General features: G+C 44.2%; 1 protein-coding gene across 1 annotated transcript in view; it reads left to right on the plus strand.

The window, feature by feature from the left end:
• The window catches only part of LOC137371293 (mitochondrial intermediate peptidase-like), a 252,397-nt gene that overhangs the window by 201,028 nt on the left and 33,666 nt on the right, over positions 1–17,703 (plus strand). Inside the window, exons 18-19 of the mRNA XM_068033632.1 lie at positions 12,557–12,678; positions 13,705–13,778. Coding sequence (XP_067889733.1) covers positions 12,557–12,678; positions 13,705–13,778 — 196 coding nt within the window. The remainder of the gene's footprint in view (positions 1–12,556; positions 12,679–13,704; positions 13,779–17,703) is intronic.

The following is a 17,703-nucleotide window of genomic DNA, read 5'->3' on the forward strand; positions in this document are numbered from 1 at the left end:
GTCTATCGCATGCTGCTTACGCAGTTTGGCACGCAAATAGTCCTGTGTTGTAGCTTCACCAGGTTGACACCTCATTTTGAGGTATGTCTGGTGCTGCTCCTAGCATGCCCTCCTGCACTCTTCATTGAACCAGGGTGGGGAATATTCCGGGCCATGAGGTTACTGATTGTGGTACAATTCTGCTGCTGCTGATGGACCACAGCGCCTCAAGGATGCCCAGTTTTGCATTGCTAGATCTGTTCGAAATCTATCCCATTTCGCATGGTGGAGATAACCTCAATGTGAAGGCGGGACTTCATCTCCAAAGGACTGTGCGGTGGTCACTCCTGCCAATACTGTCATGGACAGATGCATCTGCGGCAGGCAGATTGGTGAGGACGAGGTCAAGTATGTTTTTCCCTCTTGTTGGTTCCCTCACCACCTGCCATATACTTAGTCTAGCAGCTATGTCCTTTAGGACTCGGCCAGCTCGGTCAGTAGTGAAGTCCCCCACCCAGAGTACATTGTGCACCCTTGCCACCCTCAGTGCTTCTTCCAATGATGATGATCATGGACGAGTACTGATTCATCAGCTGAGGGAGGGGGTAGGTGGTAATCAGCAGGAGGTTTGACCTGATTCCATGAGACTTCATGGGGTGCAGAGTTGATTGTTGAAGGTTCCCAGGGTAACACCCTCCCACTGTGCCGCCACCTCTGCTGGCTCTGTCCTGCTGGTGGGACAGGACATACCCAGGGATGGTGATGGCAGTGTCTGGGACTATGACTATGTCGGGCTGTTGCTTGACAATCTGTGGGACAGCTCTCCCAACTTTGGCACAAGCTCCCAGATGTTGGTAAGGAGGACTTTGCAGGGTTGATAGGGCTGGGTTTCCGGTGCCTAGGTCGATGCCGGGTGGTCCATCCAGTTTCATTCTGTTTTATTGATTTTGTAGCAGTTAGATAAAACTGAGTGGCTTGCTAGGCCATTTCAGAGGACAGTTAAGAGTCAACCACATTGCTGTGGGTCTGGAGTCACATTTAGGCCAGAGCAGGTAAGGACAGCAGATTTCCTTCCCTAAAGGACATTGGTGAATCAGATGGGTTTTTACAACAATCGACAATGGTTTCATGGCCATCATTAGACTAGCTTTTAATTCCAGATTTATTAATTGAATTCAAATTCCACCTTCTGCTGTGGTGGGATTCGACCCACGTCCCCAGAGAAATACCCTGGGTCTCTGGGTTACTAGTTGCCAATACCACTACGCCACTGCCTCCCCTGTTATCCCTGTTTGCTATGAGTTGGTACCCTGGAATGTGGGCTCGACAATTGGAGTGGTCTGAGGTGGGTTTCTTGCAGGGTGACTATGTCCACATTCCTGTCACAGTCCTGCTCCTCAACCTGGCTCAGGAGCCGTCACACAAACTTGGTAGATATCCACTTCCGGGAAATAATGAGGATTATTTCTGGAACGTTGAGACCAACGCAGCTCAAGTGGCTTCCTATGCTAGAGCACATTGAACCTCCTGATGTCCGCAGGGAAAACATTCCCCTCAAAGAACACCACCGGCTGACAGCTAACAAAGAACTCCCATTGATACAGGACCTCAAAAAAAAAACACACACTCGCCTGAAATCTTGTAGCCCTCACTGGAACACACTCCACGCGCTACAAACCGACGACAGCCCCACTTCTCTGGCGCTCCTCCCGGTTGACTGCGACATCATCAACCACAACCTGGTAACGGACCTGAGCGGTGACGTTCCAGCTTTCATCCCCCACAGAAAATCTGGACAACTCTCAACCGCTTGAACATGGGCCAGAAAAAATGTAGCCACTTGCCCCACATGTGGAACATGAGGACCAGCTCAAATTGTGACTGTGGCCTTCCAAGTCAGACTATCGCCCACATATTGAACTCTTGCCCTGAGAGATCCACTCCTGGTAGCATCACAACCATTCACACTGCATCACTTGAAGCCTTTGAATGGATTGTTAATTTTGACATCGAACTATAACTGCTTTCCCAGCCATACATATATATATATTATATATATATATATATATATATATATATATATATACACACACACACCTTATGATGGAGGAAAGCAGCTGCAGATGGTTGGGTGTAGGACACTACCCTGAGGCGATGCCTGGGCTGAGATGATTGGTCTTCAACATCCTATGTGCTAGGTATAACTTCAGCTAGTGGTAAGTTTTTCTCCTAACTGACTTCAATTTTGCGAGGGCTCCTTGATGCCATAGTCGATCAAATGCTGCCTTGATGTGAAGGACAGTTACTCTCACCTCACCTCTGGAATTCAGCTCTTTTTTTCCGTGTTCGTACCCAGGCTGTAATGAGGTCTGGAGCCGAGTGCCCTTAGAGGAATGCAAATTGAGCATTGGTGAGCAGGTTATTACTGAGTAAGTGCCACTTGATAACACTGTTGAGGACATCTTTCTTCACTCTGCTGCTGATTGAGAGTGGACTGATGAGACATTAATTGGTCAAATTGGTGTTGTCCTGCTTTTAGAGGACAGGACATCCCTGGGCAATTTTCCACATTGTGATGTAGATGCCACCGTTGAAGCTGTACTGGAACAGCTTGACTTGGCACACGGCTTGTTCTGCAGTACAAGTCTTCAGTAGTACAACTGGGATATTGTCAGGGCCCATTGCCTTTGATGTTAGTGCCTTCAGCCGTTTTTTGATATTGGGTGGAGTGACTTGAATTGCCGGCGACTGGCATCTATGATGCTGGGGACCTCAGGAGGAGGCCATTATGGATCATCAACTCCACACTTCTGGCTGAAAATTGTTGCAAATGCTTCAGACTTTTCTTTTGCACTGACATGCTGGGCTCCCCCATCTTTGGGGTTGGGGATGTTTGTGGAGCCTGCTTCTCCCGTTGGTTGTTTAATTGACAACCACCATTCATGACTGGATGTGGCAGGACTGCAGAGCTTTGATCTGATCTGTTGGTTGTGTGATCACTTAGTTCTGCCTGTAGCATGCTGCTTTCACTGTTTAGCATGCATGTAGTCCTGTGTTGTAGCTTCACCAGGTTGGCATCTCCTCTTTAGGTATGCCTGGTACTGCTGCTGGCATGCTCTCCTGCACTCCTCATTGAACCAGGGTTGGTCCCCTTGCTTGACGGTAATGGTAGAGTGAGGAATATGCCAGGCCATGAGGTTATAGAATGTGGTTGAATACAATTTTTCTGCTGCTGATAGTCCACAGAGCCTCATGAATGCCCAGTTTTGAGCTGTTCTGAATCTATCCCAATTAGCACAGTGGTAGTACCACACAACACAATGGAAGGTTTCCTCTGTGTAAAGAAGGAACTTTGTCTCCACAAGGACTGTGCGGTGGTCACTCCTACCAATACTGTTGTGGATAAATACAGGGGAGAGACCATGATCAGTGGCCTTTGATCCTGTTCCAAGTAAGTTTTGAGTAGAATGACTGTATTCTAGAGCTTCAGGCCAGGGAGTGCGTAACACCATTCGGGTAGTGGTGAAGGATAATGAAGGAGGTGCACCGGTTGACCGTACCTTCTCCAGTAAGAAAATCCTTATTGATTGCTGTGGATTCCAAGCTGCAGACATCTTCTGCCTGCAGGACTTCCCCAGCAGCGGATATTTCGATGTGAAGTTCAAGAATGTGGTGGGATGCATCAGGTTCCTGAAGGTGTACAAGGAGAGGGGAAACCAGGTGCCGCTGTCAATCCTTACAGTGGAGCCACTCTTCACGCTGCCGTTGCAAAGTCACTTGGCAGAATGCCTCATCACCAGAACTTTCAAACAATCGCCAAGACGTAGCTTGGCTGGTGGTGAGAAGGGCCCTCCCTGTCGGATCCTTCCTGCACACCTGGAATCTCACCACCTCCGCATGCTGCCCTCGAGGTGGCTGTGGTGGGGAAGAGGCTGTTGCCCACCTCCTACTGGAATGTGCCTTTGCAAAGCAGGTGTGGAAAGCGATGCAGTGATTTTTGTCGAGGTTCATCCGAGCAGCTCTAACACAGGAGTCTGTGCTCTACGGGCTTTTCGCAGGGACGCACACCGAGCGAAACTTGCTAGTCTTCTAGCGCAAACAGTTGTCCACGACTGAGTGTTGCAGACTGGCACATTCCAAGGTCCAGGACTACGTGCTGAGGGACGCACTAAAGCTTGGGGCAGCCGCTGCAAGGGCTCAATGGGGAAAGACCACTGTGTCAGGTCCTCCCGCCATAGTGAACTGAGGGGCTGGAACCATGGAAAACCCCTCAGGCTATATGCACTAAATATAGTTCTGCTGTAAAATGTAGATGGCATGTAAAATGGAATGGAAGGGTTGTGAGGCAGATCACTCCTGTATTGAAGAAAACTGATTTCCTTTGCACTTCCTGGAATGTCAACTTGATGCTGTTTTGAACTGTTTTGTAATTATTTTTTTTACAGATTTTTATGAATAAAGTATATTTTCGAGAGAAAATAAATTGGGAGGACGAGGGCAAGTAGTTTTTTTCCCTGCTTTTGGTTCTCTCACCACCTTCCCCAGGTGCAATTTGGTAGTATTTCCTTCAGGACTTGGCCAGCTTGGTCAGTAATGGTGCTTCCAAGCCACTCTTGATGGACATTGAAGTTCCCCATCCAGAGTACATTCTATGCCCTTGCTACCACCCTCAGTGCTTCTTCCAAGTGGTGTTCAACATGGAGGAGTATTGATTCATCAGTTGAAGGAGGGCGATGCGTGCGAATCAGCAGGAGATTTCCTTGTCCGTGTTAAACCCAATGCCATGAGACTTAATGGGCTCCAAAGTCAATCTTGAGGACTCCCAGGGCTACGCACTCCTGACTGTACCTCTGGTTGGTCTGTCCTGCTGCTCGGACAGGACATACCCAGGAATGGTGATGGAGGAATCTGGGACATTGGCTGTAAGTTATGATTCGGAGAGTGTGAATATTTTGCTTAACTAGTCTGTGAGACAGCTCTTCAAATGCTGTCCCCAGATCTTAGTGAGAAGAACTTTGCCGAGTTGACTAGGCATGACATGCCTTTGTCATTTCCGGTCCCTAGGTAGATGCCAGATTGTCTGTTTGATTTTATTCTTCTTCGACTTTTCTGTAGCAGTTTGATATTACTGAGTATCTTGGCCATTTCAGAGGGCAGTTAACTGTCAACCACATAGCTGTGGGTCTGGAGTTACATGTAGACCAGACCAGGTAAGGATGACAGATTTCCTTCTCTGAAGGGCATTAGTAAACCAGCTGAGTTTTTACAACAATCCGGTAGTTTCATGATCATCATTACTGAGACAAGCTATTTTTCATTCCAGATTCATTAATTAATAGAATTTAAATTCTTCCAGCTGCTGTAGTGAGATTTGAACTCGTGTCTCTGTCGCGTTCGTCCAGGCCTCTGGATTACTGGTCCAGTCACATTACCACTCTGCTTTTTCCTGTTTAGGAATGCTGTAAAAGGCCCTTCTTGAGCTGGCAGCTTCTGCCTCCCTTTTACAAATGGGTTACCAGAACCCTGGGAAACCCAGCCAGCAACTATTAAATGTAAATCAGGCTCCCAATTGTGCTGAGGGAGCCTGATTTAAATATGTTAACAAAGTGTGCCACTTTTTTATTTTTGTTTCATGGGATGTGAGCATCACTGGCAAGGCCAGCATTTGTTGCCCATCCCTAATTGCCCTTGACAACTGAGTGGCTTGCTAGGCCATTTCAGATGGCAGTTAAGAGTCAACCACATTGCTGGTCTGGAGTCCCATAAGGCCAGACCAGGTAAGGATGACACATTTCCTTCCCTGAAGGACATTAGTGAAGTAGATGGGTTTTTATGGCAGTCGATACATGGCATGATTCATGGCACTAGCCTTCCACTCCTGATTTTTATTAATTAATTTTAATTAATTGTGTTTCATTAGTTAAATTTAAATTCCACAAGCTGCCATGGTGGGATTTGAACACATGTCCCCAGGACATTATCCTGGGTCTCCGGATTACTAGTTCAATGACATTACCACTATTCCACCATCTCGCCATTTCTCTAAGGTGAGAGATTCGGATGCCACACCAGTCGCTGCCTCAAAAATGGAGTCGGGTACATACATGGTGGGTTCTCGTTTTTAATTTTTAATCGTACCCCCTCTTGCCTGTTGTGGGGAGTTAATATCAACACTGTTGTTTCTGATAGGAAGGTTACAGGTTCAAACCCCATTCCAGAGACTTGAGAATATAATCAAGGCTGGCATTTGACTACAGTACTAAGGGAGTGCTGCACTGTCAAAGGTGGCATCTTTCAGATGTGACATTAAACTGCAACTCCTCCTTCTCTCCAAGGTATACTTAAAAGATTCCATGGCATTATTTGAAGAAGAACATGGTAGTTCTTCCAGTGTCCTAGCTAAAATGTATTCCTCAGCCATCATCACTAAAACTGATTACTTGGTCTTTGTCTCATTGCTGTTGTTGGGGCTTTTTGATTGAAAATTGGCTGCCGAATTTCATACATAGCAGGGACTAACTTCAATAGCATTTCATTAGCTGTAAAGTGCTTTGGGAAATCCTCAGGACGTGAAAGGTGCTGTATAAATGCAAGTTCTTTTCTTCTAGTTTTGAGACTAACTGCAGAATGTGAAGCACTGGCAGCAATTTCCTTTAATATTGATAGCACTCTGCCTACCGGAAGAGAGCTCTATGAGCTTTTATGTACAGAGCTCTGCATTCTGGCCAATAAGATGTCTTTAAGGATTAGGTTGTGAACACCTGTTTTCTCATAACATTAAAAATAACTCTACATTAAAGCATTTGAGTACTTTTTAAAAACTGCTTCATACTGCATTGGAATTATACTTGGTGTCCAAATAGTGTAAAACAACCTTCTGATGAGTTTTAATGAATTCTGAAATTAGTTTCGGATCTAATGCTGGAGAAATTTAACCATGTGACGGTGATAGCATTTGACAATTCTAAAACATCATCCAATATATCATTGGTTATTAACTGGGAATTATTTCCAAATTTTATTATTTCCACAAAACCCATATTCAAGTGATAACCACAATATTTAGTAAATTTTGGCACAACTTTCATTTCTAGAACTGCATAATTAATTTATTAACTTAGCTAAATATTGTACTTGACTTCAACGTGAACATCAACGCAAGCTCGAGGAACAGCATCTCATCTACCGATTAGGCACACTACAGTCTGCCGGACTGAACATTGAGTTCAATAATTTCAGAGCGTGACAGCCCCCCATTTTACTTTCATTTTTAGTTATTTTTTCTTCCTTTTTTTTTACATCCTTTTTTACATTTTTTACAATCGTTTTTTTGCATTTATTTCATTTCATCGTAGTTTGTTCAGTTTGCTTACCTACTTTTTTTTTCAGGTTTGCACTTGCTGCTGTTTAATATTCAGTGTATTTACACCTAATCTGTACTAATGCTTTGTCTTTCAACACACCATTAACATATTGTTTGCCTTTGCTCTGTGACCTTTTGGTCAGCTATGTGGCCTGGTCCAATCTAGACCTCCTTTGTTATCTCTTGCCCCACCCCCACCTCACTTGCTTATAACCTGTGACTTTTCTAATATTTGTCAGTTCCGAAGAAGGGTCACTGACCCGAAACGTTAACTCTGCTTCTCTTTCCACAGATGCTGCCAGACCTGCTGAGTGGTTCCAGCATTTCTTGTTTTTATTTATTGTACTTGACTTGTTAGTTCATAGTTTAGATCATGGTTTTCGTGTAATTATGATGGCATCTTGAACTTTCTTACAATATTGTGTCAACCTTGCCCGTCTAAGAGTGAAAACCAAAGTACGGAAAGTCCTCATCAGGGAACTCCTCTTTGCTGACGATGCTGCATTAACATCCCACACAGAAGAGTGTCTGCAGAGACTCATCGACAAAATTATGGCTACCTGCAACGAATTTGGCCTAACCATCAGCCTGAAGAGAACTAACATCATGGGACAGGACGTCAGAAATGCTCCATCCATCAATATCGGCGACCACGCTCTGGAAGTGGTTCAAGAGTTCTCCTACCTAGGCTCAACTATCACCAGTAACCTGTCTCTCGATGCAGAAATCAACAAGCGCATGGGAAAGGCATCCGCTGCTATGTCCAGACTGGCCAAGAGAATGTGGGAAAATGGCACACTGACACGGAACACAAAAGTCCAGGTGTATCAAGCCTGTGTCCTCAGTACCTTGCTCTACGGCAGCGAGGCCTGGACAATGTATGTCAGCCAAGAGCGACGTCTGAATTCATTCCATCTTCGCTGCCTCCAGAGAATCCTTGGCATCAGGTGGCAGGACCATATCTCCAACGCAGAAGTCCTCGAGGTGGCCAACATTCCCAGCATATACACCCTACTAAGCCAGCGGCGCTTGAGATGGCTTGGCCATGTGAGCCGCATGGAAGATGGCAGGATCCCCAAGGACATATTGTACAGCGAGCTCGTCACTGGTATCAGACCCACTGGCTGTCCATGGCTCCGTTTTAAAGACGTCTGCAAACGTGACATGAAGTCCTGTGACATTGATCACAAGTCATGGGAGTCAGTTGCCAGTGATCGCCAGAGCTGGCGGGCTGCCATAAAGGCAGGGCTAAAGTGTGGCGAGTTGAAGAGACTTAGCTGTTGGCAGGAAAAAAGACAGAAGCACAAGGAGAGAGCCGACTGGTTGTCGGGGCTGTTACACAGTTGGCTCTTCCCTTGCGCCTCTGTCTTTTTTCCTGCCAACTGCTAAGTCTCTTCGATTCACCACACTTTAGCCCCGCCTTTATGGCTGTCCGCCAGCTTTCAGCAGTCCTATCAGCAAGAGGTTGCTGAACAGTCACAAAGTGTGTCAGAATCAGGAACTTCTTCAGTTTTCCAAGTCCTCTCCTTCAGGATGCAGATACGGAAGTAATGATGTCCCTTCGATAGTGTGTGATTCAGTCTTCCCTTTAGTGGTTTGGGCTTGTTGCCTCTCGATAACTCTTTAAGTTGCTCAGGATAGCTGCCGTAAGCCATATTCACTGATGGTCAGCCCTCTGGCTCCTCTGCTTGCAGCCAGTCTTTTTTAAAACCAAGCAACATGTCTGGAAGCACAATGACCTGCAGCTCCTGGATTGTCTCTTTAAAAGAACAGCTGGCTGTTTTTTCTTCCACCCGCTGCAGAGAGTTCTTTTAAACTGAAACCTGAGCTCCAATCACATGTCTCTGATTAGAAAACTGTTTTAAACTGGTTTGGGCCAGCCTTATCCTTCCAGGATTCTCTGGAGCTTTCAGTTTCATTTGCAGTGAATGACTGTGTCTCAGAAAAAAACACAAGCTTTGAATCCAAAATCATAGCACCTAACAGCCCATTCAACAGGTTAACTGCATAGAACATAGTCTGCACATGAGGACTCCGTCACGAAACAAACATCTCACTATTATTGCTCAGTTCATCAACATGCCATTCAGTTGTCCACTCAGGAAATTGAAGCATTCTTATTTAAATATGTTTCTTTCATAAGTTTTTATTAACACTTAGAATGATTTTGTAACAAATAAGGTACAAATTGGCAACTTAAATATAGATTCATGCCATGCTAAAGTCATCTTGTTTAAACCTTTATGCAAATTCATGCCAGTGGGTGAATTTAACCAACTAACACTCAATTTGCTGCATCTATTGATGCTATGACTGAGTTTCTCAGTGATCAGATATTGCATTGTAAGGTCATGCTGTGCTGAAATGTAAAGTGCTAAACCTTAGGCATTTTTTCCCATTAAATTGTAGCTATGTATGTGATCTGTCTTTTACTGTGTGGTTGGCTAAGCAGTTCACAAGACTACTACTTATTATGTCTTGTTATGGTCATGTTCAGTTATTATTAGGAGCAACAATTATGTTGGCTACAAAGACAAAACTGTGTGTATCTGGAAATTTTGGAATTTCTACAGACAAGATAATCAAGCAAGATTGATGCTTTCTTTTTAAAAAAGGACTAAATGTAATAATTTTTACTCCATCAGTCACCCACACAATTACTTAACGACTTTGTGGAACACAATTTATAGATGGCACATTTCCACCAATCCTAGAATGTGGAAGTGATTTTTGGTGATGCAGTTAACAACTTGTAGTGGTATTTTGCTAACATTGTAGCTTTCAGTTGTAGTATGAGGGGCAAAACACCATCTGTACATGGTGTATATTTGATTGATTGTTTTCTGCTTTATATCTCGACCAAGCCAAAATGTTGCCTCCCCATATTTGTTGAAGAAATCCAAACAACGAGCTGCAGTTAACGAACTGCAGTATTGCTGACAAAACAACAGTGACAGTGTTTTAAAAGTGATTAATTTGTTGTAAAGCAATCTGGGATGTCCTGAGGACATGAAAGGTTCTATATAAATGCAATTTTTTTTCATTCTACTTTCTGTGATGCCTGGCCTGCCAGTCCAAGCATCATCTCAGCATTTCTGAGGCTGGTGTGTTAAACAAGGCATTTCTTGGCATCCTAAGCTCACCCTCCCTCTTAGGAGTGTTGTGAATTGACGCCACCTTGTTTTAGCCATCTTATCAAGAGCACAGGTATCTTGTGATGACATTATAAAAGAATTCTTTCACTTGTATATCATTTTGTTGAAAAAGGTTAGATCGTGTGTTACTTTATGTACTATTATACAGTTAAAGCTATAAGGGCTTTTAGTTTAGTTTAGAGATACAGCACTGAAACAGTACCTTCGGCCCACCGTGTCTGTGCCGACCATCAACCACCCATTTATACTAATGCTACACTAATCCCATATTCCTACCACATCCCCACCTGTCCCTATATTTTCCTACCACCTACCTACACTAGGGGCAATTGCTAATGGCCAACTTACCTATCAACATGCAAGTCTTTGGCATGTGGGAGGAAACCGGAGCACCCGGAGAAAACCAACGCAAACACAGGGAGAACTTTCAAACTCCACACAGGCAGTACCCAGAATTGAACCCGGGTCACTGGAGCTGTGAGGCTGCGGTGCTAACCACTGTGCCGCCCATTTTTATAGGAGGATGCCACCCCCTCGAATTATCATATAAATGATCGGAATAGTTAGGTATTATCACATTTTGAGGTAAACTCTGTGCTCTTGTCAATGTCAACAATCAGACAGAATGTCAGTCACACCCATGCTGCTAACTCAGCAAATTTATGCTGAGCTTTGAACCTGAATTGAATCATTTTGGATCTGCAGAGTGAATTTTCAAAATTGAGTCTTATCATAGCAGAGCCTTTTTTTGAGTGATGACTACATGGAAATGGAGTATTTTACACTGAACATTTTCATCTGAAGTAGTGTTTCATTCTTGTTTAGTATTATACCAGCAGTATTAGTGATAATCATTAAAGTAGGCATTACTATTTGAGTGTTAAAAGAGAATATTGTCTATTATCTAAGAGAGAAGAGAGAATTTTTATTGACAAGTGCTCTTTGCTTAGGAGCACAGGAATTGCTAGATGAAATATGATTGTTCCAGTTTGCCTTCTACCATCCTGATTGTCATATGATTCAATGATAATGGAGTTGCTGACTAATCATTAGCTATCAAATAGACTACAACAGATGAAGAAAGCCCCAGTGGTGGAAAGGCTTGGTTCAAAATCATCTGTTCCTCCCAAGCATGCTATACTTACCATATGTCATGTCTCAAATAGCTCATATGCTGTATCCCAAAGCATTATTTTCTGAAATAAATTTACATAATTTGCATTTGAGTGAATCAGTACTACCTGCTTCTGCCATCTCCCTAGGAGCCTATTCCATGGATTGACCATTTGCTCACAAAAATATTATTTTCACAGATTAGTTTTGAATTTACCCCCACTTTAAGCACAGGCCATGTGCTCTGGTTCTACTGTGCTGGATAAAGTGAAATAACTTGTCATGGTCTACATTACCTATTCCCTTGAGAATCCTGAAAACAACAATCATATCACCTCTCACCCTTCTCTTTTTTTACTGAGAGTAATTTAAATAATAGCTCTTCATAATCCCAATACCTCCATCCTCACAAATCATTCCAGTAGTGCTGTTTCTGTATCATTTCAATAGCTACACTATCCTTCTTGTACTGCATCGAGCAGAACTGTCCACAGTATGTATTTACATTTTTATGCATTTCACGTTTTTTCATTTCTCCTACCTGCTAAGGGAAACACTCACTTAAGTTGCATAACAATTGTGTTTAATTGTATGCAGGTGGAAGGCATTAATTGGGGTCTCACTTGAGCACATATAGAGAGACACTTATTGACACTGTGGTGCAGTTGAGTTAGGAGGTATTTGCTTGTAATGTTTCACACTAAATAAATTTAAGACTGAGTAAAGATTGACTCCAGTACAATCCTTCACCAGCCGTGTTCTGGAATAGAACACCCATATGCAGACTTGAAGTTATTCCAGTTCTTCAAGTTATGATTGTTTGTTTAGATTTGAGGCAAAAGGTTTAGCCTGAAGTATAATTTATTGGTTAATTTCACTCGTCTGCATATATATTTCCAAATTCTGGGGAGGAGTGCAAAGACTTACAGTTTTGTTTTCTTTTTAGGCATGGCAGCTGCGCTTTAGCCACCTTGTTGGATATGGTGCCAAATATTATTCCTACCTCATGTCGAGAGCTGTCGCCTCCATGGTTTGGAAGCAATGTTTCATGAAGGACCCACTTAACAGGTTAAAATACGAGATAATGGAATTTAATTGTCATCAATCGCAAAGAAATGGGACTTTGTGTTCTGCATTATGAAGAAGGTCTCTCAGGACTTGGTAACTGGGGATGCAGATTAAAGATAATTGGCAAAAAATGCAGGGATGAGGAGAATTCTTTTTATGCACCAGATTGTTATGATCTGGAATGCACTGCCGGAAAAGGTGGTGCAAACAGATTCAGTAATAACTTTTAAAAGAGAATGAGATATATACTCGAAAAGAAGAAAATTGCAGGGTATGGGCAAAGAGCAAGGGAGGGGGACCAGTTGTACACTGTTTCAAAGAGATGTCACACACGAGGGCTGAATGGCCTCCTGTGCTGCATGATTTTATGAACTGAACTGTCTCCATTAAAGGATAAAAATTAAGAAAAACTATAATTGAGGTTATTAAAATGGTCATTGGGATGGATAATGTTGATGTGTAAGCAGATTATGTTTTACTTAGATTATGAGTGCTGAACTAGAAAATGAGCCATTTGTTTGACCAAGCAACAAAAATTACTGCAACAGCAAGAAACTTCAAATTTGATTGAAATGCTAGTCTTGGCCTGATGACTAAACTTCACTCTCAGCGTACAATAAAGCATACATAGTGGTCTTTTTGTAAGTTTTTTTACTCTGACGATTAATGAACACATACAAAGTAAGTTTGAAGTCTAGCTGCCACTTTTTGCAGGCCAGAATTAAACAATGGGCTGAATGGCCTCCTTCTGTGCCATAATTACTTCGACTCTATGCTGCAAGTTCCTTGAACCTCATTTTACATAGAATAGTTACTGATAATGTCTTTAAGGGAAAAACGTGTTTAAATATTATAGATCAACCAAAAATATTTTTGACTTTGTGGCACTCAGCCATGTCAAGGATATTGTAATAGCCCAGTAATACCAGTGACATTATCTCTTGGAGGAGTAGCGGCATTGAAACCGAAATAGCTACTGAGCAAGGTAAGGGTGCAGGTGGTGTAACATTATTTTTTTCTCTTTAGGCCTGTGGGAGAGCGCTACCGCAGAGAGATGCTGGCACATGGAGGTGGGAAAGTACCTATGTTCATGGTGGAAGGTAAAACAAAATCATGTTTAATTTTATTTTCACATCAAAATATTGTATTTACAATATTATATCCAGGCTGCTGGTCCTCAGGGATTGAACTCGTTTATATTATAGGGAAGCACTGGTGACAAAAGGAAAGAGCCTGCAGAATTGTTGAAAAGGCACCAGCAGAATTAATTTTCTGGTCAGGGACCTTCAATGATGTCAGTGGAAGGTTCATACCAAATAGTATGGCAGAGACAGCTATGCTGGCCTCTTTAGGAAGGCTGAGAGCTTCTAGGTGGGTGGGTCTCTTCATCAGCAAAGACTGACACTGCCTTAATTATATTACAGCATTTGAATTTGAAGATCTTGTAAAAATAAGGTTTTAGTGTTTCTGTGTATGGAAGAAACAGTCCAGAATGGGTAATGTTCCCTGTTTTTAACTTCAGTTCAAATTTTTGTGCTGATCAACAGCAATAATGCCTTGCATTGTTATAGCACTGTAACATACTGGAATTTGACCTACTTCGTCAATAAGATTTCATTTATGTTACTGATATTAGGTTCGGTTCAGTTTTAAGAACAACTAACTCCAAGATATAAACCATTTAGTGTATTGATTAGGACAATCAGGTACACTAGTAGAAAGTAGAGCCATTAAATTGTGTATTTTCACAGATTGCAAATTTACAATAATAGGGAATTGTTGAGCACATTCCATGGCAGTTTACACCATTAATACAAGAATCGTTTCCTTTCAATGTAGGGGCGTTAGCTAAACAAACCACCCATTCACTGGTGTGAACACCCACACCAGTTGGAAGGAGGTTATAATGCAAAGCAGTAAAATTTGGTAGCTGGATGAGTCAATCCTTGGGCCACAGAGCTGAAGAAACAGTACCCTCCTCTCTCGCTATGTGCGTGTCTCTGTTTTTCTGTGTCTCTGTCTGTATGTCAGTTTTTCTCTAAGACCCTAGGGTAGTCTAAGTCTGAGCCAAACAGAAACGAAAACAGCTTTATCTCGAGTCAGGCTTGGGTATGTACACCTGTGGTCTGCAAGAAGAAATGTTACTGTCAATTGACTTGGGATTGCCAACTTGAGTCAGTTTAGCTTATAATCGAGGCAAGGCTTGATGTTCACCTTACTGTCAAATCATGTCGGGCCTTGTTTCATCATGTGTTTGTGTGACTCAGAGCGATTAAAGAAATACATGGTGAAAGACACAAGTATCTGGTGGTGTTATTGTTACACCCATGGCTGTCATACAGGTAGATATAATGAGGCAGTGAATCAACTCCTACAAATGTAAGACACTCAAAAATCACTTTTGAAGTGTGGTATCACTGAACCCAAGTAGATATCTACTGCAAACCCAAATTTGTAACAATAACCATTACAGAGATTGCCAAATTAAAACTGGTGTTCTGACTAAATATCACTTCTCAGCCGCTGATAAAGTCAGCCATGCCAAAGCCGCCATCTCATAAATCAAACGACAAACTCGAGATTGGGTATAAAAAATCAGGAGTTGCTATTTTTTTCCATACATAAGCCAATATAGATTGACCATTGGTTTATAAACCTCATTAGTGGCTTATTTAATCTCTAACAGATCAGAGTTCTTTACTCTGGAATGTTATGGGCCCCCAAGGAGCGGGCTGGTGGCGGAGGAGGGGACATAAAATTGAGTGGGAGGCGGTGGGGGATGGGTGCTGTTCCCGACCCCCCTCCCACCCCAGCTGCAACTTCACGTAGGGCGGCGGCAGCGAGAAACAGCCGGCTCGCCCCAGGCCAATCAAAGCTTTTAAGTGGCTAGTTAACTGCCACATAAGGGCCTCCTTTCGTTGCCGCAGGTATTTTACCCTCAGCAGCCGGACGGCAAAGGCCCCAAGAACCCTGCCTGGTAAAACCAGACGGTTGTCTTGTGGGCTGGAGGAGATGGGGGGGGGGGCCGCATCCTGCGCCCCACAGAGGGCCGCCCCCAAAGCCCCAACCGCCCTCAATGCACAACATGCCTGGTGGCGCTGCTGGGGCTAAGAGCCTCCGGCCCGCTGATTGGCCGGCAGCTCCATTAGCTGGGACTTCCTGCCTCAACCCCACTCCGTCGTGCCTCAACCCCCGGCCGTCGTCCCTGCCTCCCCCCTTCGTCGCACCTCTCCCCCTCCTTCCTTCGCATCTCTCTTTCTCCCACACCCCACTTCTCAGTGTGGTATCGATCTGATATTTGCTACAATGCGTTTTTACCTGGGTTGCTGCTGATATGATGCCAGATCTGGTTTTGCAGCTCCGCGTCCTCAATCCCCCCAATTAAATCATAAATCACATAGATATTGAGATGGAAGCTGTTGAAGTGTTGGATTTTGGCTTGAAGGCAGTCGAATTAGACAACACCAGCTGCTGAGCCTGAGCAGGGGAGGCGGTAGAGGCAGCGCTTTGGAGCCGGAAAGAGAGAACGCCACAATGGAGTTTGAACCTAAGCTGCATCCCAGACCCAGACCCTTGCCAGGGTTCCAATCAACACAAAAATACCCAAACCACCTGAGCCAGAGCCGGGGTAACTGCCGTTGGGGGACAGCTGAGACTGTAAATTCATGGCGAGGTTGCTGAAAGGGTGGAGTTTAGAGCTCATGGGGGTGGGGATCAGGCAAAACCCAGGCCCAGGACCCTCCTCATAGCTGGCGCCATTGACAAAAGGAGAGCCCATTACCTCAGAGCCAAAACAAGTCCAGAGGGCTGCTGCTGGAGCCTGGCGCTGCCCCATTCCATCTTCCACCCTTTATCCTCTTATTATTACTGTGTGATAAATTCATTAGGGTAGGCACATTTGTGAACTCTCATTTGTTTTCATACATCTGAACCGATTTTTAAACTCATGAAGATATTTGAAGGAAAGAGCAGGAGAAGTATCTGGCCGACTGATGCATGATAAGGAATGAAACTGGAGGACCACCCGGCATTGACCTAGGCACCGGAAACGACAACTCAAACGCAGCCCTGACGACCCTGCAAGTTCCCCCTTAGTAACAGCTGGGGGCTTGTGCCAAAGTTGGGAGAGCTGTCCCACAGACTATTCGAGCAGTAGCCTGACATAGTCATACTTAAGGAATCATATCTTACAGACAATGTCCCAGACACCGCCATCACCATCCCCGGGTATGTCCTGTCCCATTGGCAGGACAGACCCAGCAGAGGTGGCGGCACAGTAGTAATACAGTAGGGAGGAAATTGCCCTGGGAGTTCTCAACATCGACTCCGGACCCCACGAAGTTTCATGGCATCGGGTCAAACATGGGCAAGGAAACCTTCTGCTGATTGCCACCTACCGCCCCTCTTCAGCTGATGACATGTTGAACAGTACTTGGAGGAAGCGCTGAGGGTGGCAAGGGTGCAGAATGCACTTTGAATGGGGGACTTCAATGGCCATCACCAAAAGTGCCTCAGTAGCACCATTACTGACCGAGCTGGCTGAATCCTAAAGAACATAGCTGCTAGACTGGGTCTGCAGCAGGTGGTCAGGAAACCAACAAAAGGGAAAAACGTATTTGACCTCGACCTCACCAATTTGCCTGCTGCAGGTGCATCTGTCCATGACAGTATTGGTAGGAGTGGCCACCGCACAGTCCTTTTGGAGACAAAGTCCCCTCTTCACATTGAGGATACCCTCCATTGTGTTATGTGGCATTACCACCGTGCTAAATGGGATAGATTTCAAACAGATCTAGCTGGGCATCCACGAGGCGCTGTGGGCCATCAGCAGCAGCAGAATTGTATTCAACCATAATCTGTAACCTCATGGCCCAGCATATCCCCACTCTACCATTACCATTAAGTCAGGGAAACAGCCCTGGTTCAATGAAGAGTGGAGGAGGACATACCAGGAGCAGCACCAGACATACCTCAAAATGAGGTGTCAACCTGGTGAAGCTCCAACCCAGGACTACTTGCATGCCA

Source organism: Heterodontus francisci, chromosome 6 (genome assembly GCF_036365525.1).
Source record: "Heterodontus francisci isolate sHetFra1 chromosome 6, sHetFra1.hap1, whole genome shotgun sequence".
NCBI lineage: Eukaryota > Metazoa > Chordata > Chondrichthyes > Heterodontiformes > Heterodontidae > Heterodontus > Heterodontus francisci.